The sequence below is a fragment of the Apostichopus japonicus genome, chromosome 12 (genome assembly GCF_037975245.1).
Source record: "Apostichopus japonicus isolate 1M-3 chromosome 12, ASM3797524v1, whole genome shotgun sequence".
Taxonomy (NCBI): Eukaryota; Metazoa; Echinodermata; class Holothuroidea; order Aspidochirotida; family Stichopodidae; genus Apostichopus; species Apostichopus japonicus.
The window spans coordinates 12,732,181-12,755,656 of NC_092572.1; the positions used below are offsets into that span (position 1 = coordinate 12,732,181).

At 37.7% G+C, this 23,476-nt stretch overlaps 1 protein-coding gene across 1 annotated transcript in view; it reads right to left on the minus strand.

Annotated features, from left to right (window-relative positions):
* LOC139976998 (uncharacterized) overlaps positions 1-23,476 on the minus strand; it is a 144,698-nt gene that overhangs the window by 83,750 nt on the left and 37,472 nt on the right. The window contains exons 23-49 of the mRNA XM_071985939.1: positions 23,329-23,448; positions 22,097-22,324; positions 20,776-21,000; positions 19,671-19,856; positions 18,749-18,979; positions 17,981-18,097; positions 17,060-17,252; positions 16,365-16,540; positions 15,661-15,922; positions 15,115-15,395; positions 14,365-14,460; positions 13,394-13,537; positions 12,353-12,514; positions 11,761-11,929; positions 10,821-10,999; positions 10,041-10,196; positions 9,369-9,482; positions 8,546-8,773; positions 7,851-8,219; positions 6,914-7,078; positions 6,122-6,406; positions 4,717-4,956; positions 3,995-4,156; positions 2,862-3,029; positions 1,941-2,174; positions 1,097-1,255; positions 108-404 (exon numbers count right to left, since the gene is read on the minus strand). Coding sequence (XP_071842040.1) covers positions 108-404; positions 1,097-1,255; positions 1,941-2,174; positions 2,862-3,029; positions 3,995-4,156; positions 4,717-4,956; positions 6,122-6,406; positions 6,914-7,078; positions 7,851-8,219; positions 8,546-8,773; positions 9,369-9,482; positions 10,041-10,196; positions 10,821-10,999; positions 11,761-11,929; positions 12,353-12,514; positions 13,394-13,537; positions 14,365-14,460; positions 15,115-15,395; positions 15,661-15,922; positions 16,365-16,540; positions 17,060-17,252; positions 17,981-18,097; positions 18,749-18,979; positions 19,671-19,856; positions 20,776-21,000; positions 22,097-22,324; positions 23,329-23,448 — 5,346 coding nt within the window. The remainder of the gene's footprint in view (positions 1-107; positions 405-1,096; positions 1,256-1,940; positions 2,175-2,861; positions 3,030-3,994; positions 4,157-4,716; positions 4,957-6,121; positions 6,407-6,913; positions 7,079-7,850; positions 8,220-8,545; positions 8,774-9,368; positions 9,483-10,040; positions 10,197-10,820; positions 11,000-11,760; positions 11,930-12,352; positions 12,515-13,393; positions 13,538-14,364; positions 14,461-15,114; positions 15,396-15,660; positions 15,923-16,364; positions 16,541-17,059; positions 17,253-17,980; positions 18,098-18,748; positions 18,980-19,670; positions 19,857-20,775; positions 21,001-22,096; positions 22,325-23,328; positions 23,449-23,476) is intronic.

Genomic DNA, 23,476 nt, shown 5'->3' on the forward strand with positions numbered 1-23,476 from the left:
AATATCTCAACTGAGACTGATGCAACTAAAAATACATATTTGCAGTCATGTATCTTTGCAAAGCTAATTTACAGTGCAATGACATCTGTAAGTCGTTGAATTCTAACCTTCAGGACAGAAGTACCCGATGGGACAGGCTTGGTAGCCTAACGTAGCATTCTCTGGGGTGATAGGGATACAGTAGTAGCCCTCTGGACAGGTATCGCACTCTGCTGCTCCGCTGTAGTTGGCATAACTGCCGCTGGGGCAAGACTGGTAAATCTCGCTGCCGTTGGGGCAATGGACTCCGATCGGGCACAAATAATCCGATGGATTTGGAGAGCTCTGACCAGAAGGGCAGTAGTAACCTCCCCAGCAGATCTCAGTGACAACAGTCATAGCACTGGTGGGACAGTAAAAGCCAGCTGCAAGGAATAAAACGATTAATTTATTACGTTAATGTAATTAGTCTTTAATATGGTCTAAAGGATACTTGGTGATGAAAACATTTCCCAACTATTCCTTGATAAGGAACCCCATTTGATATAAAATGCCAAATGCATTTGTCACTTAGCTTGTCGAAAGGGAAAAGCATGAAGTCACTCTTACCGACCTTTCAAACTTGTGATGGGGGGGTTGGGAATTGCAAAGTTGGCAAAGACTATAATGCGGATCGCAAAGTCTGTAATTACTATTATGGTAAGATTTGTCCAACAACTGCAGCATACAGAAACGTTGTACTCAAACATCCGGAGTCTATACATGTGAAGTTCTTCAAAACCACCCTCATTACCTTTCAACATTTCATACTATAGTTTTGACTCACATCTGTTGTGCCACTAACAACACATCCATACAAACACATTCATATATTTGCTTGTAACTTAAGTTTGAACTCAACATGCTAACAGTTGTACGTGTTACACAAATAAAGGCAAAATCTGGTTTTGATGACTAAATATTTCGTTAAGCTTGAATATGGGGAGGGGGGTGGAGGAAGTGGTTGTCATAACCCTCAAAAATTATTTTATTAAAATTTATTATATAAAATTATTATTATAATGACACCAGCATTATTTTTATTCAAATATTTTGCACGATGAGAGCTGTTTGTTACCTGTGCAGTTGTAACATTCATTCTCGGCTGTAAGTTGAGTCTGGTCTGACCAGGTACCTGGAGGGCATTCTTCTGGTACATCAGTACCCATTGGGCAGTAGTGCCCCTGAGGACAAGGCACAAACTCGGCAACATCTGCACCAGACTCGCAGTAATACCCTTTAAAAGAAAAAAAAAGACAACATTCTCTCAATAATCACATTCTATGGGGGATTTGGTTAAAAAAGTTTAAAACTGAAAGCACTTCAGGAAGTTTTACTTATCAACCATGACTTCACTACGCACAGGTCCACTGGCAGTCATGCAGATTCTCCTTCAGACATTTCACCTTATTATTCAATGTGTGGCAATGCAAACCAAAGGATTTCCCTCGGCAGCTTCTGACAACCAACCATGTAAGGATAGCATAGGAAATGTCAACAAGAAATAACTTACTGTTCATACTATATGTAGCAGTTTTTAAGTTATTTTTAAATTATGTCAGTCATTAAAAATGATAATAATGAGGGTTTTGTAACTTATATGCACAAAGCTCTGCTTTATATCTTTGCATTTTGTGTACCAATTTGACCATTTTGCATAGCTATTTTGCCATGTAATAAACAAAGAAATTATTCACTGCAGAATTTTTTAACTTCAATATTTCGTGAATATAAAGAGACATAATCAAAGGCATATGATGCATCTAAAGTTTTGCAAAAATTTGTTCTCAAATATAATTTTATTTTGTACATGTACAACTTACAATCTTGAAGTATCAACACATTTCTCTGTTACACACAGCAGTGTTCATAAAGCTTAAAAGATTTCAACTAAAAGTTCATTTAATATTTCATTAGCTCACCTGCACTACAGAGGTCTCCAGTAGCATTCATGCCATACGTAGGACAGTACCTTCCAGCAGTACAGTTCAGACATTCTTCTACGGCCTGGCGTCTGACCGAAGGACTGTAGGTACCCGGTGGACAGGCCTGTGGTTGAGCCGTACCCTGAGGGCAGTAATGGCCCACCGGACATTCATCGGCATCATCACCGAACGTAGGACTTGAAGAATTTGACCCAGTCAAACAAAAGAAACCTGAGAAAGGGAAAAAAAATTAAATTAAATTAAATTTAAAAATTTAAGCAGTATAAAGAAAATTTCATACAACCTCTACCAAAACAGAACTGAAAAATTCTCACAAAATCTGTTCAAACAATTTTTAGCATCAAAGACATCATCTTGTAGGTATGAAGGTTTTGACAAATAAAACTTAGATTTATTTTTATTAGAATGATAAGGATGATTAGAATTGTTCTAACACTAAAGTTTGAATAATGTTACCAACATGTATGAGCTGAACTAACCGCAAATTTATCAAACAAATGAATCCAAACTTTGTTGACACCCGACGCACTTCTAAACATTTTATTTTAAACGTGAGCTTTTAGAGATGCCTTAAGATTAAAGCAATGTGTCCAACTATTTCTGCTATGGTCACCCTAAGATGGCTTGCACCCCTCCCCTAAACTCTGTCACCATAAATTATAACCCCTTCCCCTCACCCCCCCTCCCCTCTACTTTACCCCTCCATTCTGTGCCCTATAAATAAGACTCAAAAAGTGACAAACTGATTTCAATTTCGTTATCAATCCCAGCAAAGTCTATCAACAGACACTGGTTCAATTTACATACTAACTTTACTCAATCACCCAATCATACATAGATATGCAAACTACTTTGACCTTCGACCCGGTACATGATCAAATGAGATTAGCAACACACCTGCATCACAAGGCCCAGCTGGTTCTGAGAGCCCTATCTGGTCGCAGTAGTCTCCAGGAGCACAGGGTTGACAGTCTGACAGGTCTGTCCTGTGGGTGAGGTTGTTAAAGGTCCCCCTGGGGCAGGGGAACTCGGTGGCATAGTAGGTATTCATCGGACAATAAAATCCTACAATTAATGGAAAAGAAGAGTAAGACCATTGGCTACAATCTGATAAACAAAAAACAAAAACAAAGAAGTGGATGAAATAATGTCTTTCAGATAGAACATAAATACACTTGAAGAAGAAATGTAAAAATAAGTGTCTTAAGAGAGTAGTTATCCCCATTAGGATATACTACTATCTTCATAGAAAATCACTCTACTTTCTTGAAATGAAGCTTTTTATTTGCTAAAATGTTTGTGTTCATTTCTTGCAAAGGGCAGACAATGTCTTGAAGTATGACATTCCTGTACAGCACACCTCAGACAATCTAATCAAGTAAAATATGCCAAAAACATTTTTTTCAGTTTATGAAGATGCTCTAGTTTGTATTTATCAAAAACAGCTTTCATCCAAACTTAATAAAAAATAAAAAAATAAAATAATAATGTAAAACTTTGAAAAGTTTAACAACTGCATCAAGGGATCTTCTTGTTGGTGGTCAGGTCTTATCAAAATGAAGAACCTCCCCCACACCTCCACTCCACTCCTCACTGCCCCTCTACTAACCGTTCTCCCCTTTCCTTCCTTCCCCCTTTCCCTCCCACCGCCCTTTACTATTTCTCTACCTCCACTCCCTTTCCTCTTCCTCTCCTCATTGCCCTCCCACCCTCCTTGCCCACTTCTACTCCCCCACCCCCCCAACCCCAACAATGTGACCAAAAATCAAAGGAAACAGAGAGAAATTGCCATATCAGACATCACAAATTATTGCCCAGTGCATTGTTCTTCCTTCTCTTCTAAACAGAAAGACACTTCCAGTAGTTTATACTTCAGCAGCAGAACACAAGCTATCTCTTTCACTTGCGAAAAAGGGGGTAACACTCCAAATAAGGTTAAATTATATGAACCATATCAACAAAAATCTGTTGCTTAAAACCAAACTTTGAGAGCAGAGAAGAAATGTAAACAAAGGATATATATGCATTACCTGTTGGGCACATGGAACTATTGTAAAGAACCACAGGTTCAAATGTGTTGTCACAGAAGTAACCTTCGGGACAATCTTTGCAAGCGAATTGACCCGTTTCATCTTGATAATACCCAGAGTCGCATCGGACGGGCTCTGTACTCCCCGTTGGACAATAGTGACCTGAAAAAAAGGAAATGAAACAATTCTAATTAGGAAATCACTAATAATATAAATGTGATAACCCAACTGTAATCATACTCCAAGTTTTATCAAGTTTTCACTCTAAAAAATGCAAACAAATATTGTCACATACAATTAAACTTTGAATGGAAATGGTTCTAGCAGAGAAAATTATATATCTGGCAACATTTCAGAGTATTAGAGTCCATGACAGTGTAAATTTTAACAAACTTTAATAGAGTTCAACAAAGTATACTTTACTGACAAAGTATGACTAAAATTATCACAATTTGTTAAACCTATGTTTCTGCTTTAAAGGACTTGAGAAAAAGCAACGTTGCACTAGTACTATGCTACGATTATTCATACTTTAAACATATAAAATTTGTTTTAATGTCTTTCCAATATTATTTTTTTTCATTTTCAAATATTCCTTTCGGTTGTAGCAAACCTTTCTTAAAAGAGGTTCCTCATATTTCGTTTTTCTTTTTGATTCAAGAAGTTAAAAGTACCAAAATTTCAAACAGTTGCGAGAGATCTGCAGAAAAGAAATTCCTTACCCAGAGTACAGTTATATTCAGGAGGAGTGGGTTCACGTTGTCCAGGTGGACAGTAGTAGCCCGCTTGGCAGACATCTGTCGGTTCTGGGTTGCCACTACCTGCACAGTAATAACCAGCAGTACAAGGAAGGCAATCAGACTCTTCATCGTTATGTGTGCTGTTGAGGAAATACCCAGCATCGCACAAGAGCGGGGAGGCACTGCCCTCGGGACAGTAGGCACCCAACGGGCATTCATCTCCTGCGGAGAGTGATAAAGACAGAATGGTTGTACTTCGGTGATCCATGAAAATTAATCAAGGAAAACAGATACAGACTTAAAAGATTTGCTCACACATGCTGGTTTTTAAGTAATACCTTATTTGGTAGAGAATAGCAAAATTATATTACAAATGGATCAAAATACTACAGAAATGTATTTTTGAGAAAAAAAATGATGCACACAAAATTTTCAGCTTTCAGCAATATATTTCTTTTGCATTTTTTTACAACTAAATACAAAATAGTAGATGAATAGTTTAAGATTAATACAACAATACATGAGGAATAATAAAACATGTAGATACAAGAGATAGAGCAGATTTCTAATAATACTTAATGTGAATCTATGTTATCACAATCTAATCATCATCAAGTCAATATATTACCCTAAGAAAACTCCATAAACATGCAAACTTTTGAGGAAAAAAAGAAATGCTAAATTGTATTCGCTATCGATTTTGTGATTCGCCTCAAATTTATCTATGAGACTGATATCACTGGTTTTGAGCTATCTTGTAGACAGTTATTCCTTGATGTTCTTTCAAGTTTTCCTTAATGTTCTTTTTTTCAAGTTTTCCTTAATGTTCTTTTTTTCAAGTTTTCCTTAATGTTCTTTTTTTCAAGTTTTCCTCAATGTTCTTTTTTTCAAGTTTTCCTTGATGTTCTTTTAAGTTTTCCTTGATGTTCTTTCAAGTTTTCCTTGATGTTCTTTTAAGTTTTCCTTGAATGTTCTTTTAAGTTTTCCTTGATGTTCTTTTAAGTTCTCCTTGATATTATTTCAAGTTGTCCTTGATGTTCTTTAAAGTTTCCTTAACTTTCTTTCAAGTTTTCCTTGATGTTCTTACAAGTTCTCCTTGATGTTCTTTCAAGTTTTCCTTAATGTTCTTACAAGTTCTCCTTGATATTCTTTCAAGTTGTCCTTGATGTTCTTTAAAGTTTCCTTAACTTTCTTTCAAGTTTTCCTTGATGTTCTTACAAGTTCTCCTTGATGTTCTTTCAAGTTTTCCTAGATTTTCTTTCAAGTTTTCATTCAAAATTAATACATTTGGTACATGTCGGTCTTGCGTGTCATATATCTAGTGGCTAAAGATATCTGCTGTCTTTAACTACCAATATTTAAATTATATCTGCAGTCAGTCACTCACCTGTGACATTGCCATCATTTGGGTTAGGAACTGTTGCCCTGAGATGACAGTAGTAGCCCGGATCACAAGACCCCGAAGTGTTGGTCATCAGATCAGCCGCGCAGTATGAACCTCCATCGCAAGGGGTCGGATAGGGTGATCCAGGGGGGCAGTAGGTCCCCGCAAGACACCTATCTCCACCAGATCCAGATGGCGTGGCTGTGGTCGACCCTCCGTCGCAGTAGTAACCGCCCTCGCAGAGACCCGATGGCCAGGGTAGTCCATTACTCGCACAGTAGTATCCAGCTAAAGATGATATCAACAAATATTACATATAAATCAGTAGAAATTTCACAATTAACAAGAAAAATGTCATAACCTTGGTTCCCAAACCTTTACACAGATGACATTCCAGAATTTTTCCAGACCTTTTCAAGACCACAAAACATTTTGCTACGAAGCCTACACACTAATGACGACCTATGGTTTGGCTACCTATAAAAGGCCTAACAATTGCGACTCCTTTAAAATGTATGCTAACTACTATATATAATGAATTTGGTGGTGGGGGTCGGGAGTGGGAGACGTTGAAAGAGCCATGAATCCCAAAATATATCATGCGGTAAACATAAACTTTTTTTCACCAAGGTTTTAATTTATGCCGTTAAGTTTATCTTTCTGAAACATCACATGAGTCTTATTATAGTGAACTTCTAATGCCTAGCCCTAGCTGTCATATCCACCTTATGATCTGAACCTAACGCTAGACCCTGTAACAGTAACAGCAAACATACTGCAGTACAAAATTCCTACCCAGACATGACACACAGTCTGTTATGTTATTGCTGATGGTCAGGTTGTTGAAGGTCCCCGGAGAGCATTTAAATTGTTCACCAAACTCTGTACCCTCTGGACAATAATGACCAGAAGGACAGGCTTGTTCCTCGTAGGATGATGAATTCGCTGGACAGTAGTATCCTGAACAAGAAAAAGAAAAATAATTTGATGAAGTAAAACCATTAAAATGAAGTGAAATACAAGACCAGGAGAGAGAGAGAGTACAGCTTTGCCTGAGGGACCCACACTACGTCTAATGGTGAACCACAAAATTCATTCTTGGGGGGGGGCAAAATCTTCTAGAAGGGGCAAAATCTTCAAATATCAGGGGTTCTCTATAGGAAACCCTTGGACCAAATCCAGCCCACGAGATATTCTATAAATCCGTCCAATGAAAATATAAATAGACCCACAAATCTTGCAGTAGTCAGATATGCAGATCCTTAGCCCTTAGTGTTCAACACCCAACAAGTTGTTGTTCAATTTAGGTATTGCTCTAATCAATGTTTCTCTCTGGCTGTCGTAGAATATGAGCAGCCCTGCGAAATCACCACAGAGTAACTAGAAACCCAACTGACTGTAGGATGAATATTTACTGTCAAAGTTACTGTCAGAAGTGCAAAAGTCAGGAAGACAATGCTTTCTGGTACTCCAACCAACTTCTGCAATTGTTAACTTCTGTACTGTTTGAATTAACACTGTTATTTCAGTGCAATGGAAAATAATTTAAAAAAATGTAACAGATGCTAACGGTAGATGTTATTCAAACTCAAAAATATCCTGTGTAAATGGAAAAGGCTTCTGTAAATAAACCATTCATTCACAAAAATAACATAAAGATGAGGTAATAAGAATGGAATCCACAGACATAACATGAAAGCATTAAACAGTTACTATTTATGAAATTCTTTACCTGCTGGACAATTGAGACAACTCTCCATGGCTTCATTCGGTGCGTACGTCCCGGCGTCGCAAGGCTCTGGGAAGATGCTTCCGGTCGGACAGTAGTGACCTACCGGACACTTGCCACCGTAGCCAGTCTGCGAACCATCGTAGTGAGGGCAGGACTCATTCAGTGAGGGCGCTGTGGTGTTATCACCGTCTGGCTCTGCACGATCTACCCCAAAGACGCAGTAATATCCGGCTGAGCAGTCAGCAGTAGGGGCGGGGAGATGCTCCTCATCGCAATACTGGCCCGCATCGCAAGGTTTGCACTGACTTAGGTCGTATAGGCCTTCTTGGTCGCTGTACGTTCCACGAGGGCAGGAAATGAGATCATATCCTGTACCAAAAACGATAATAAATGATTCTGAAGGATGTTGACATGAAAATAAGGCATTCAGCTCAGTGGAGCAGGGCAGTCAAATCATGATATTGGTATATGTAACAGTGTTGTCCAAATATTTGGTATTATAACATATAAAATATGTCGCTATTTTCTGGTGACAAACTGGTAAAATTTTGGCTGTAAGATAATGGCAGTTTTCATTTAACGTAAAATCTGGTCAAAACAGACTGTCCTTTCAACTTATAAAGAGTTGAAAATGCCTGGGGTAAAAATGTGAACATTCGGTATATTTCAACCTTATATAAGAGGAGAATGCTCACCTGTTCCAGCTGGACACACATAACCCATTGGACATATTTCCTGTTGTCCTTGAAATTTACAAAAGTATCCTGCTGGGCAATCCAGACACATCACGGCGTGGGTGTAGTTTACGTACGTGTTATTCTGACACGGGATGGGGTAACTGTTGGCCCCCGGGCAGTAATGGCCGACAGGACAGAAAGTATTGTTGGGTTCTCTGTAAATGGTGCCGTCGGGACAGTAATATCCTGGCAGAAGACAAAAAATCAAACAATTTAATGCCATGGACAGGAAATAGTTTAATAATAGTCATCACAGTATAAAAGTTTATGAATTTGGTTTCTCTTAAAATATTAGAATACTATATTTTTGTACACAAGATCTGGTATGTATTTCTGCATTTGTGTATGACAATTTGTCCATTTTTTGTCATATTTTCGGAATAAACATGACAGTCAAGCCTGCCTATAGAAGAAACAGTCTTCCTCGAATTCACTCCAGCATTAATAATTTGTTACTTGATATCATAAACTACACCAAGTACTGCCATTAGGAATCATCCTTGAGCGCACCTAATTAATTGACCAGCCACCATATGGTTGTAAACACAAGTGCTCTAATGGCCAGCACTACTTTCCTGTGTGAAGACAAATTTGGCTTGACCACTGAAATAGTATAGTGTGTGTTTAATCATGAATTTGTGAAAAGGAGCATTCAGTATGGCGAGCATCACCAACTCAGGGTAGATATTCAATTTCCCGTTTTATGGCCAAAAACAGTGGACTCGGGTGATACTTGTTATAGGCAGGGAAGATCATAATGACTAGACTACAATGTCATTACCTTCTGCGCATTCACCGGTAGGGATGGTCAGTCCTTCCGTCTCACAGTAAAATCCTCCACTGCAAGGATAACATTCAGAGGCAGCAGCTTTGTTGGTGTCATTGGAGTAGGTACCTGCCGATGGAAAAAGAGAGAATCAGAGACATGGCATCATCTTGGTTGAAAATAACAGTCTTTTTTTAAAGCTAAAAATACTATGTTACTAGGTTTGGTGTAAATAACAGATGACAAAGTTTGTTATATATACCATGTGATTAGATTTGGTGGAAATAACAGATGACAAATTTTATTATATATACCATGTGATTAGGTTCCTTTGAGACAACTTGGTGACAAATTATTGATATATACCAACAGTTAAACTTTTGGTTAAACAACAAACCAGGCGATAAAGTTTCGTTGAAACTCTCAGATAACGAAGTTTGAATCAAAATACCAGGATATTAGGTCTGGTTAAGAATATCACATCACTTAGTTTGATTGAAATACCATTTGACAGAGTATTGTTGAAAACACCAGGTGGTTATAAAGTTTGGCTTATGATGCCAGATGACAAAGTTTGGTTTTAAAGACCAGAAGATTTAATTTTCTTGAAGAAATACCAGTTGATATTCCTTGATAAAGTTGCTCGTTTATCAATTATCGTTTCTGAATTAGAACAGAAGATATTACCTCTTGGACAGGGTGTTGGGTCAAATGTACCATTGAGACAGTAGTAACCAGCGGGGCAATCTAATTGGTCGGATCGGTCGGATCCGGCTGGACAATAGTAGCCCTCATTACACTCGAATGTTGGTTGAGTCTGTGCATAGTTATCACAGTAGTATCCTGTTCAGAAATTAAAACCATTGACAGAAATTGTTTAAGACTCAACGTCGCTTCTTAGTTTGGTTCTAGTGACTTAAATATATATATATATAAGAGGGAATCAAGAAAAGGCTTCTTTATTATTTCCTTCATTTGAGAATGACCAAAAGTTTTGCTGACCACTGATGAAAACCTCTCTGTACAGCAAAATTACCCTATCTATTGCTTGGGTTCTCAATAGGGGGCTAGCGAAACATTTCAATCCAGCCACCAAAAGCCCCCAAAACAACTGGTCCAATATCTCACCTTAATGGGTATATGGGGACTATTAAGGTCTTATGCTTGAGCACTCAAACAGGCTATGCTGCACATTGAAATCTAGGTAAAGCGAAAATTTAATTCTCTCTGACCCTTTACTATAACCAATTTTATTTTTATTTTTAATTTATGAAGAAACCCTTTGCCAAAGAAAGCAGTCAATAACTACTGTCCTTTAGGTTCCAACCCCCTCCCCTCTTGTCAAGCCTGGTTGTAAGAACTCTATATACATCCTACTATAAGGTTACCTCATCACATCAACTCCCACATAATTAACAACACAAAAAGACATTTATAGCCAAGACTAGTTAGAGCCACAGATCTCACCAGGAGTGCAGTCAGAACAATCGTCTACAGTCTCCAGACCAAACTGGTCAGAGTAGGTCCCTGGTGGACATCCCAGAGGGTCAGCTGTACCATTGGGACAGTAGTAACCCATCGGACAGAGGTCAGCATCTGGATCCTGGCTTGGAGTGCCATCTTCTGCATTGCGTTTACAGTAGTAACTGAAAAGATCAGAAAAATGGATTTTTAACATGTCGTCATGACGATGATAGAACCTAGACTAACTAGCTTGTAGCTCAACGATTTAATAAGTAAAAACTGTTAATTAAAATATATACACAAGAGAAACGTGAATCATATTAGCTGAGTTCATTTATCAGATTCAATAATGATGTCATCAAAGACCTTGAAGGTGATATACAACAGACATATGTACATAACTTTTTTCACAGCCTCCTCATCAATTTGTGAATACACCAAGGGAAACGATGACATCATCAAATCCGATGTATTGAAGGATACCCATTCTGGACTAATTATAAGGTATTTCAAAACACTCGCCCACAAAGGCAAGATCTGTAGACCATTATATACTCTTTAGATCAAGTATTCAATATGTACCCACTATATGATGCATAGTACATCCCACTACACCCCACTTATATACCTGTTACATGGTACATGACGGTACCAAACCAGTATAGCAAATATCGATTAAAATATGTCATTCCGTCACTGGACACAAACGTCCCTATCGTATACCCATGGTACCCCCATTGTAACCCCAGTATATTAACATTGTATACATGCATGGTTCATCCATTGTATACCCATTCTACCCTCATTGTAACGCCAATGTATAACCATTGTATCACCATTGCATAACCATGGTACCCCCATTCTACCCTAACTGCATGCCCACTTTATACCCATGGTATACCCCCATTTCAAGAAAGCAAGAAAATTAATAGCAATCACTCACCCAGCATAACAAAGATCCAAACACTCTGTCATGCCCTCGTTGGGACAGAAGTAACCCCCACAGCAGGGGTCACACTGAGATGTCTCATTCAGCCCAGTCCTGTTACTGTACGTACCCCTGGGACAGGGGAATTCTGTGTCATACCTTGTACGAGGGGGGCAGTAATGACCTAACAGAAAACAATATAGAAATAACACATCAGAGTTAGATGAACAATTCTCTCAAATACTTCCTATTTTATTTCAACAAAATACTCAACTGCTGAGTTATTTTAAAATGAATTTTTTGTGATCAATTTTGACCAATCTTCTGAAAATTATCGCATCTAAAATATGACAAAATTACTGGATAATATGTCTTTCCAGCAACTGTATCCCAGATTTGAAATTCCCTTCCGAGATTCATCAGGGGGGAGGCCTAGCACATAATGGGTAGGTACTGCACACCCATCAGCATGATAAATGTGAAACCTGCCGAAATTATTCCACTAAATTTGTTCTTTAGTGTGGAATTTCACTTTTACAAAAAATTCAGATACAATTTACTATATTACAAAGTGGAGATTGGGTGAGGGGATTAAGATAAAAATTACCTTCAGGACAAATAGCATTTTTGTAGAGCACCACAGGTGCCTTGGTATTATCGCAGAAGTATCCCTGAGGGCAGTCTTTACAGCTACCCTGGCCTTCCTCGTCTTGATAATACCCAGAGTCGCATCTGGTCGGCTCAAAACTGCCCATTTCACAATAATGGCCTGGAAAATACAACAGTTTAACACAAATAGTTTGTCTTGAATGATGCAGCTTTCTTCAAAGGCTCTACGAGCACCAAAGAGACTTCACGATATTTATATATTTTCTAATTTTTGTATGAAAATTCTATCTGGTGTTGTTAACTTCTTACATTTTAATAACTGTTTCAACTTTTGCATAATAATTTGTTGTGCTTTGTAAGTTGCTCACACATGATGGAAACCCTAAAGATTCCCTTCAGCACAATGTAGCATGAAATCGGCAGAGGTCAACAATGCTACCTTTGAATGGTCATTTTGACAGCGAAATTCCCTTTCCGCACAAAGACAAATGTAACTTCCATTGCTGCCTGCTGATATCAATATTATCATGTAGCAATGTGTCATTTGTTCCCTAACGACGCCATCGCAATCAAAAGTGGAATTGCTCAGTGCATATATAGCAGATAAAGCATGCCATTTACGGTCACATACAATCATTATGTAAGCTGATTTAAAAAGGAAATGTAACTTCATTGCAGAATGTCTACCGTCAGGTACAAAGTGTCAAAGGGGTCATGGCCTTTGATGGTATTTGTGTAGGTTGTCCTCTCAATTTTCATATTAACTTCAATATTGAACATTCAGGTAGACATTAATCTGCCTGTTTAATACTCTTTCCTCCCTTTGTTTGCTACGGTATACATTGCATGTAGTAATTTTTAACTTAACATAACATGTTAAGTTTATTGAAATTTAAAAAAATAAAAATTAATTGTGACTTAGTAAACCAATTGTCACCAATGAACCTGACAAAATTGTAGCATCAATTTCAATAACAAACAGGTAAGATTTTTTTTGTTAAAATAAGAAAGAGGAAAATGAAGAAACTTTTAAGTATACCTTGAGGACATTTATAGCTGAATGGAGATGTCTGGGACTGCCCCGGGGGACAGTAGTACCCCACTGCACAATTGTCATCAGGATAGATGTTAGCGTACCCTTCACAGTAATAACCTTGGGTGCAGTTTATGCAATCATCAAGGTCTGTTGTAAGGTAAAAGGCAAAAGAAAGGAATAGTAGTATGTGTTTCCATGGTAACCTGTTGCTATGTCATGAATGTGAGGGCAAACTACTCTATTTGTTGACTGTTTTGTATAACTGTCACAAGTGTTTTTTCTACCACAATTAGTTAACCTTGTATCCTTATGATACAATTTTTCATGCGTTTGTCATAATGTGTAGGCTCAATATTCTGTCATAGAGGTATATTGCATAACATGGAACTAAATATGAAAAAGTGTCTGTACAAATAAAGTTTAAAACCCTCAATAACTTGCTTATTAAACCTCCATCTTGGTGAAAATGTTCTGATAAACTCTTCTTTGGGTTAGTATTTTTGCTCACTAACTCTCACTAACGTTTTAATATTTTACAGCAATCATTACATTTGTTCACACTTTTCCAGAACACCAACAATTTAGAATCATTCATCAGACACTTCACCAGAAACGTCATCACACTTAACCACGGTTCATCACACATTACCATACTTCATTACACCTTATCACATTTTACCAAACACTTCATCACTTTATCTCATATTACCACACTTTATCCCATATTACCACACATAGCCACAATTTATCCCATATTACCACACATAACCACACTTTATCACACATTACCACACTTCATCTCATATTACCACACATTACCACACTTTATCACACATTACCACACTTCATTCTTTCCTTTGAATTTGCTGCACTATCCACAGCCTTTATCAAGTACATATCATGGATATATTCTTTCACATGTAGAATGTAAAGTGGCCTTCATATTTTTCAACCCAACCATGGTCTTGACGTACCTTTATTTCCAGTGGTGTTGAGGTAAGTCCCTGGAGGGCAGTCTGTACCTTCAAAACTTCCTGCTGGACAGTAATGGCCAGATGGACAAATATCACCTGCGAACAACATAAATAGAGGCATCTTACAGCTGTGTATAGTCATTGATCAGCGCTTCATAGTGCTGTAGCCACTACTAGCTAAAAAATTCCACATTATGATGTGAACTGACCATTGAACTTACAACAGTCCCCCCCCATCCCATACCACCCTTTGTTAATTCTTTTTATATTATGTTCTGAGAAATTTACATTCATAAGTTATTTATGTTTGATATTAATGAAACTAATAAATCTAGGACACAAGAAAGGCAATTGAGGTCTTGTTTAATTGTCTGCATGACCAACTTTCAGCTATAAGTAATATGTTTGAAGTCAAGTTAAGCAGATCAATGAATATTCATTGATATTTTGCTCTCAGATAACATAAGTCATGTGACAATAACAGTTGGCTGCGATTGGTCTCCAAGACATTCTTCAAAGGATGATTAACCTGAATTGTTGGATCAGACCATTTTACATGCAGACATATATCTCAAACTATTTATGGTATTTTTCGTAATGCCCAACCACCAGTCTCAAGATCACTGAATTTGACAGTCCAATGTCTGTAGGGGTTATCTCTAAATCATGTGACACCCTACACTAAATCTGTACTTGTTACACCTACACCATGTGACCCTACACTACATCATCATCTCATTATATTTGTACCTGTTAAATCTGCCTCTGGATTCGGTACGGAAGCTCCCCCAGTGCAATAGTAACCTGCAGAACAGTTTCCGGTCGGGTAAGCGAGTTCTTCCTGGTCACAGTACATGCCAGCTAGACAGCTGAAAGGAGACACACTACCTGTTGGACAGTAACTGCCCATCGGACACCGACCTCCCTGGGAGGCTAACGATGGCTGGGCGAACTGAGATCCATTGATACAGTACCAGCCTTCATCACAGGGCCCTGTGGGCCAATCCAGACCAGGGACCTCACAATACATGCTGAAGACAAAAAAGTACGAGATTAATCAACACTACTGTGACTTAGTGGTGGAAAAGTTTCTAGAAAACATGTGAATATTCCCAAGACGATTTGGGTTTTAAGTATTAGTACTACACTACAAATTATGTTATCTATGCTCAAGATATTAACTGCAAGGATACAAATTGTAAGGTAAAATTGTTATCAAAAGCACATCGTTTATTGATAAACTGGTTACTGTGTGAAATACGATTCGCAAGAAGTATAAAATAAAAAGATGCTTACCCTGGTAGACAAAGGACGCAGTCACTTTCTTCAGACCTTCCTGTGAGGTTATTAAATGTACCCTCGGGGCAGGGATACTCGTAGGCATAGGTGGTCCTCACGGGACAGTAGTACCCCGCAGGGCACTCTTCAGGGACTGTACTGTTCTGAGGACAATAGTATCCCGTGGGGCAGTTACGACAGGAAGAGCGGCCGGTTTCGTTATTGTAGCGACCAGCAATGCATGCTACAGGGTTAGGGGAGCCCACTGGACAGTAAAAACCTGTAGGTAAGAACAGAATTGTAAGGAATGATAACAATTTAACATTGAAATAACATTACCACCTTCTGCCCAATGCAGGTAATTCATTCTGGATGGTGGAAGTGTCTTTACTGCAGATACAAAAGACATAGAACTATTAACTGCGACTGTAAAATATTCATCCTCATCATTCTTTCATCTATGCTCTAAATTAAAGGATATTCATTCACATCATCCTTTCATCTATGCTCTAACTTAAAAGAATATTCATTCTCATCATTCTGTCATCTATGCTCTAATTTAAAAAGATATTCATTCTTTTTATCTATGCTCTAACTTAAAAGGATATTCCTTCTCTTGGTCAGTCTCTCAGAAGCAAAACACAGTTTCCATCTGTCAAATTTATAATTGATACAATTTTAATCTTTTCTCTCCTTTCAAGATTGTTGATAGTGATGCTTACCAGTGGGACATTCTTCGCCTTCAATACCGTCGGTGGGTCTAATGGACGCAGATCCTTCGTTACAGTAATAACCAGCATCGCAGTCCCCTGCTTCCACCGTCATGTTGTAATCTGGACAATATTTACCAGCTGTGCAAGGCGTACATTCCTCTATAGCTCCAAGATGTGTGGAAGAGCTGAACAGATGAGCAGATGAGCATAGAGAACATTTTTTGTATGTACTTAGTAAAGTTACACTGAAATACTCAAAACAAGATTCTGCATTTGTTCAAAATTTTATCATAACTTACACAAGCATTACTCAAACTTAGATAACAAGTAAACAAGAAGAATACTAAAGGTTAACAAAGAGATTAAGTATTGAATTTTTGCTTCGATATTCAAATATTTCGTTGCCAAGTGAACTTGCCATTCTGAGAATAATCACATGTAAATAGCAAAGCAAATCAAGTCAACAAACAAAAAATTGATCCTTTAACCTTCATTTATGTAAAAAAAAGCTTGAAAAGTGGAACAAACGACCAACATCATGATTGAAGTTACAAAATCCAATAGTTTTGCAAAAATGTGCCAAACAACAACTTACGCTAATCTCAGTAAAGCCAGCCAGGGACTTGCACTTGCAAAGGGTTTCACCATTTGAACATACAATGGTTCTTTATGAAACATAAACAAGTATTCTGACATATTGTTACCTGAAGGAGCCAGGCGGACATGGGTCCGGGTTGCCGCTACCTTCCTCACAATAGAAGCCCTCGGGACAGATGCTAAAGTCAGCACTGTATGTGTCATCGAAGGGTCCAGCCTGAATGGCCCTGGTTATGGACCAGTAACCAGCACTGGTTAGTCCGGTCGGTTCTGCAAGCCCTTCCGTCTCACAATAGTGTCCTGGTTAAAACAAGAAATTTTATTGTTATTACAGTAACTAATAAACTTAAAGAATACAACGCTAATTTCATGTAAGACTGTCCTGCTGATGAACTGTTGATAAACCAATGGATTCATTGGTTACTTGCTCATTAATATTCATTTCATGACAAAATCAAGGAGGATATCATCATTTTGCTCAAATGAAATCTTATATTCTTAGAAATAGTCGGTAGACTTTGGGAAAATATCTGCCGAACAGACGAAACTGTATTAACTAAATTTTAGACAAAATATTTCCAAAACTATCAAATTGTATTTCTATTTTTGTTTAAGAGTACAAGTAAACCAGAAACAGATGACACACTGAAAACTTTTAAACATATTGAGAAATCAAAATTTCTTAGTAATTTTTCTTCATCTTCACATGCAAATATCTATCAGAAATATCGCTGTTTCTGTAGGATATACGGTGATAGGTCGACAGTGTTTTGGTCAAGAAGATAAAGGCAGTGGCACCAGAAGCAATGAAAATCTAGCTTCGGGAAGGTTGTGGGCCTAGCCAAAGTAAGGTTGGTTTCTTCATCCGGGAGAAATTCAGTTTTCCTATCTCAAATGGTCTTCAAAATTTTAAAAATCCAAAATGAGCCAAACTGTAAATTGGTCAGCCACCCAACGTGAAGTATTAAGTTAGAAGTTTGAAGAGTGAGCTCATGAATATACATGAGTATTTAAATGTAATGACTCACCTGGTATGCAGTCACTACAATGAGAGAGTGCTGACATTCCTGTCCGATTACCGAATGTACCCCTTGGGCAGGCCAGGGGGTCAGATGAAGCATCAGCTCCTCCTAGGCAGTAGTAACCTGAAAAGATGAAATAAATAACATTACAGCTAAAAACAAGTCATAACATGCATTTTTTATATTTTTTTATTTTCCAGCTGTAACTTTTATTTAAATTCAGTGGTCCAATACTTTATTATTATCTCCATCACCACCAAAGGAAAGAACACATAATGTGTTACTTTAGGTCACAAAACTTGCCACAAGGGCAAAGAAATAAGGAAAATCACCCAAAGATTGCAAATGATGACCTGAAACATTACAACAAATTTGTGGGACACAATATTTTCTGTAATAGACTAAATGGTCAATAGCTCACATCTTTAGGAGCAAGCAAATGATTGTTTAGTCATAAGAGATGTCAGTCAGACTTGGGATATCTAATTAAGAAGAAAAGTATTTTTAATGGCTTGTTCAGAACCATGCCATGTCACAACCTCAACACAAAGTACCACTTTAAGTAATTGCTATAAGAATACATAGGAGCTATGGAACATGTTAATATGGTTTGATAATTAATCACATAAAGAGTAATGATGAAACTGATAGCTTTACAAATTTTGTACTATTTCTGTTCAAATGGGAACAGGTGAAAGATTACTTCACAAGAATAGAATTTGATTTGTTAATCACTTAATCAATCAGCCAATCAAATCAATCGATCAATCTCACCTTCGGGGCAATCGTATGGATCGGTCTCCGGTTCGCAGATCAATCCCGGCGGACACTCCCAGCATTCTGAGAGACCTGAGATGTTAGAGTAGGTTCCATAGGTACAGAGAACCGGCTCATAAGATCCCGATGGACAGTAGTAGTGCTTAGGACAGACATTACCAGTGGTGTTGTCGAATGGATCGGGCCTCTCGGCTCTACCAGTGCAATAGAATCCAGGCCAGCAGTCACCTACAAAGAAAAGATTAAAAGAAAAATTATTAAGGTTGTTACTCTCTCACTGGAACATCTGTAAGTAGGAATTGGATAAATAAGTTTTTATACGTTTTACTCAAGGTGAACTTTATCTTTATAGAGCAACATTTAATCGAGTAAAGACATTCTGAAAAGAAGAAACTAGCAAACATATGGAAAGTGTAGATTCATGACCATAACATAGGGTCTCGTCTTAACATGAGGTCCTCTCTTGTTTGTTTAAAACTTTCTTGACCAACTTGTTTCTTAGGTTAAGTATCTTCAGTCAGTGCTTCCTACACTGACAATATCTATATGTCTATCTATCTATGTCCCATAGCTTGAGGGTCGTTGGGGCGACATGATGACACAACACAAGCTTTCAACAATTCACGATCGTCAGCTGTTCTTATGAGCTGGTTGAAGTCCATCCCAGTCCAGGTTTTTATGTTGTCAATCCAGGTTTTAACCGGCCTAGAAAGCTACAAATGAAAGACATCTACTGTTTCATCTTCTTCTTGTTTTCTTTCCAATGATCTTATTTCAAACTTTTTTTCTCAAGTATTTGTGAATAGCTGCAACTAGTTGACCCCTCACCATGATATACTAAACAGGCTGTAATAGTTACATAGAAATGCATTACATTACAAATCTTTGGTCACCTGATGAGTCACATGACCATACTCACCTATCTCAAGAGGAGCTCCAGTCTCATTGCAGAACTTTCCAGGGTTACAATCTTTGCAGTCCAGCTCAGACTCTGCCCCTAAGAAGTCTAGATAAGTTCCCTTGGGGCAATCAACCATATATGTGGTACCTTCTGGGCAGTATTTACCCTCATGACACTGGTCACCCCATGTGATAATGGTTTGATCTAAGAAGAAGACAAAACAACACAGATCATACATTTTCCATTCTTAGTTGTGATAATGGTTATGTATACAAAGCAAACTTATGATATGCATGAAACTGGTTACCCAAAGAGATGGAGCTAGAAAGCGTAACAAAATACCATTAACACTGATCATCCCACATGGTAATGGTATAATCTAGAAGCCCTAACATATTCTTTCTCTTTTAATACTGGTACCCAATGTGATAATGCTTTACTCTAAGAACTATTGCAGAGAACAATTCACTCTTGACTGGTTACCCACACCTTATAATATTGGTATGGTCTTGGAAGCATAACATTATACTATTAACACTGATTACCCATGTGATAATGGTTTGATCTAGGAACTATAGCAGGGAACTATTAACTCAAGACTGGTTACTAACATCTTAAGATAATGGCATGGTCTTTGAAGTATAGCATCATACTATTAGCACTGATGACCCATGTGATAATGGTTTGATTAAGAAACTATAGCACAGAGCACAGAACTATTGACTCTAGACTTGTTACCCACACCTTATAATATTGGTATGGTCTTGGAAGCATAACATTATACTATTAACACTGAATACCCATGTGATTATGGTTTGATCCAGGAATCATAATGCAATAGTCACTCAATGTAATATATATAGCTTCTTCACAGACAAAGCTTTGACATTGATCAAAGCATAATATAAAATACAAGTACATGCACTTAAATAACCTTATAATTAATGGACAAACAGACTATTCGATTTTGAATCAATTTAATTTGAAAATTTTTAGTTGTTGTTGAGGGCAAGGAGAGACACAGGTGGTGTAAGGGTACAGAGTGAACAACAGAATTTCTTCCAAAGTTCTCATGTCGGTAAAGTTGCAAGAACATATTTGTAGTTTCCCAATATTTACATACCATCAGACGGATCATCGTTGTACACAGGGGTGGCGAATAAACCGTTGAGGTAACAGATGTGTCCAGCAGAGCAGAGACCGGTAGGGGCGATAGCACCCCTGTCACTGCAGTAGTAACCAGGGGGGCAGTCTGTACAGTTACCAATATGAGTCTGATGGGTGAGGTTGGAGTAAGTACCCGGTGGGCATAGCTCATGAGTGTATGCACCCTCTCCACAATAGGAACCTACCAATGAATGGAAGAAGGTGTAAAAGACCTTGATGGATAGTGAAAGCTTTGTTTCTCTTTCTCTGATCTTGTACACCAGAGGATGAGGGGAAAGATGCATAAAAATACATCAGATACTTAACCCTTCTTTCCAAAAGCCTAGAGAAGAATTGGTTAACTACCTTCTTTTTTTCTTTCTTCAGGGAGTCTTCTACATTGTTAAGCTATTGTATGTTTTATAGAAGACTCCCTTTCACATTGTATATTTGCACGTGAAAAAACCAAATAAATCAAATCAAATCAAACCTTGACAACTACAAGTAGAATATCACCAAAGCCTCTTTTTGTAATTAGTTCCAAAACCTTTCCCTGATTCAATTTTTTATTAGTTCCCTCACTCTGCAGGACAAGATGGCAGCATTGTCCTGGCTTCTGAGTACAACAGAATCCCTCTTTACAGATAAATGATTAATGTTATTTTGCTAAAATTCTCTTTTTCTCACAAACAGTTTGTCTTTGAAGAAGATCCTACTAGCATCGAAATATCAGGCCCTTTCACTTACAATATTTTTACATACACAGGGTTTTGAGGTAGGTAGGCATCTGTATGTTAACCTTTTTTTTTATTCTCTCTCTCTTTAAACTTAGACGCATCTTTCATGCCCACTTTAACCAAATTGTGCACTACAAAGATTAGTGTTCAAATTTTGCATACCAGTATTGACAGCCCTCAAGTTTGTCAAACATAAATTACCATGGTTCCTGTATACAAAAACTGCTATACATCTTTGCACTTCTATAGCAATCTGCCCATTTTGAATGGCATTTTTCATGGCACTTTTGCATGGCATTTTGCAAGACATTTTGCATGGCATTTTGCAAGACATTTTGCATGGCATTTTGCGATACAATGCCCTATAGATTATTCCCTGTGGTTGATGACAACGGCTAGCAGGACAATAATTCATGTTTTTGATGGCTTTCTCCTGTAAAAATAATACCTCCCTCTTCAATAGAAATGAAATTGATATGAAACAAAGAAAAATGCCTACTTCTCCTAAAAATTACAATATTTATATTTAAAATCCACAAAAATATCGTTGATGACACATACCTGCAGGACATGTGGTCATTTCTATGGCAGCTTTCTCGGGACAATAGAATCCCTCCTCACACGTAAAGCATTCTCCTGCTCTATCATAGGGCATGTACGTTCCAAGATCGCAGGGAGACTGGCGGGTAGATCCCGACTCGGAGAAATAACCCGGTTCGGTCACGGTCTGGTTCGGAGTTCTGGACCCACCGGTACAGTAGTATCCTGGACTACAAGGTCCAGTGGGTTCTGGGGAATGATGAGAAAAAATAGAATATGGCTGAAATGTGACTTTTAGTTGATACTTTTATAAGTTAATGAACAACAGAAAAAACTGACTGAGAAATTACAAACAATGGTAGAAGAAATTCATGGTTGGAATTTGAACCATTGACCTCCTCTGGATTTCTTTGCCTCTTTTCCTTCATGTAATACTGTCTAACTTCAGGAGGATAAACTTCTAGCAGATTTGAGGAGGTTTTCCTTAATCGATAGTCATTTTAATTAAGAGCTTATTCTCTCTGTTACTTTCCTAAAAGCAAATACTGAATCATTTTCTACATAGCCTTTAGCAATCAGGTACATTATTATATGATTCCTTAAGTAGTCAGGTACCATATAATTGATTCCCTAAGCAGTCAGCTACTATAGTATTTTGACTTTTGAGTGGTTGAGTACACTATAATTTGATTCCTTGTGCAGTTGGGTACCCTATTATCTTGATTCCTTAATGTCAGTTGCCTTATTGTTTGATTACTTAAGCAGTTGGGTGAGCTATAACTTGATTCATTAAGCAATTTGATACCTTATTATTTGTTTCCTTAAGCAGTCAGTTACATTATTGTTGATTCCTTGAGCAGTAAGGTAACATATAGATTGATTACCTAAGCATTCAGGTAATATATATATTGTTTGTTTCTTGAAGCAGTTTGGTAAGTCATAACTTGATTCATTAAGCAATTTGATACCTTATTCTTTGATTCCTTAAGCATACAGCTAACTTATAATTTGATTCCTTAACCACTGTATTTGATTCAGGCACTATATTATTTGATTCCTGAAGCAGTTGGGAAAGATATTAACTTGATTCCTGATGCAGTCAGGTGCCATATTATTTTTTGATTCCTTAAGATTTCCAGTCTAATCTGCTCTTTGCAAATAGTTCAAACAGAAACATTGAAAAATAACATTAAACATTGCAAAAATTGCAAACATTCTAGCTTCCTCTTTGAAATCACTCAAACATTACTTACGAGGAGTTCTAGCGTTACTGCAGTAATAACCAGGATCACAGTCAAAACAGTCGTAGTGGTTGATGGCTCCCGAAGTATTACTGTAGGTGCCAGGCGGACAGGGTAAACTCTCATAGGAACCTGTGTAGTAACATCAAATATATGAGAT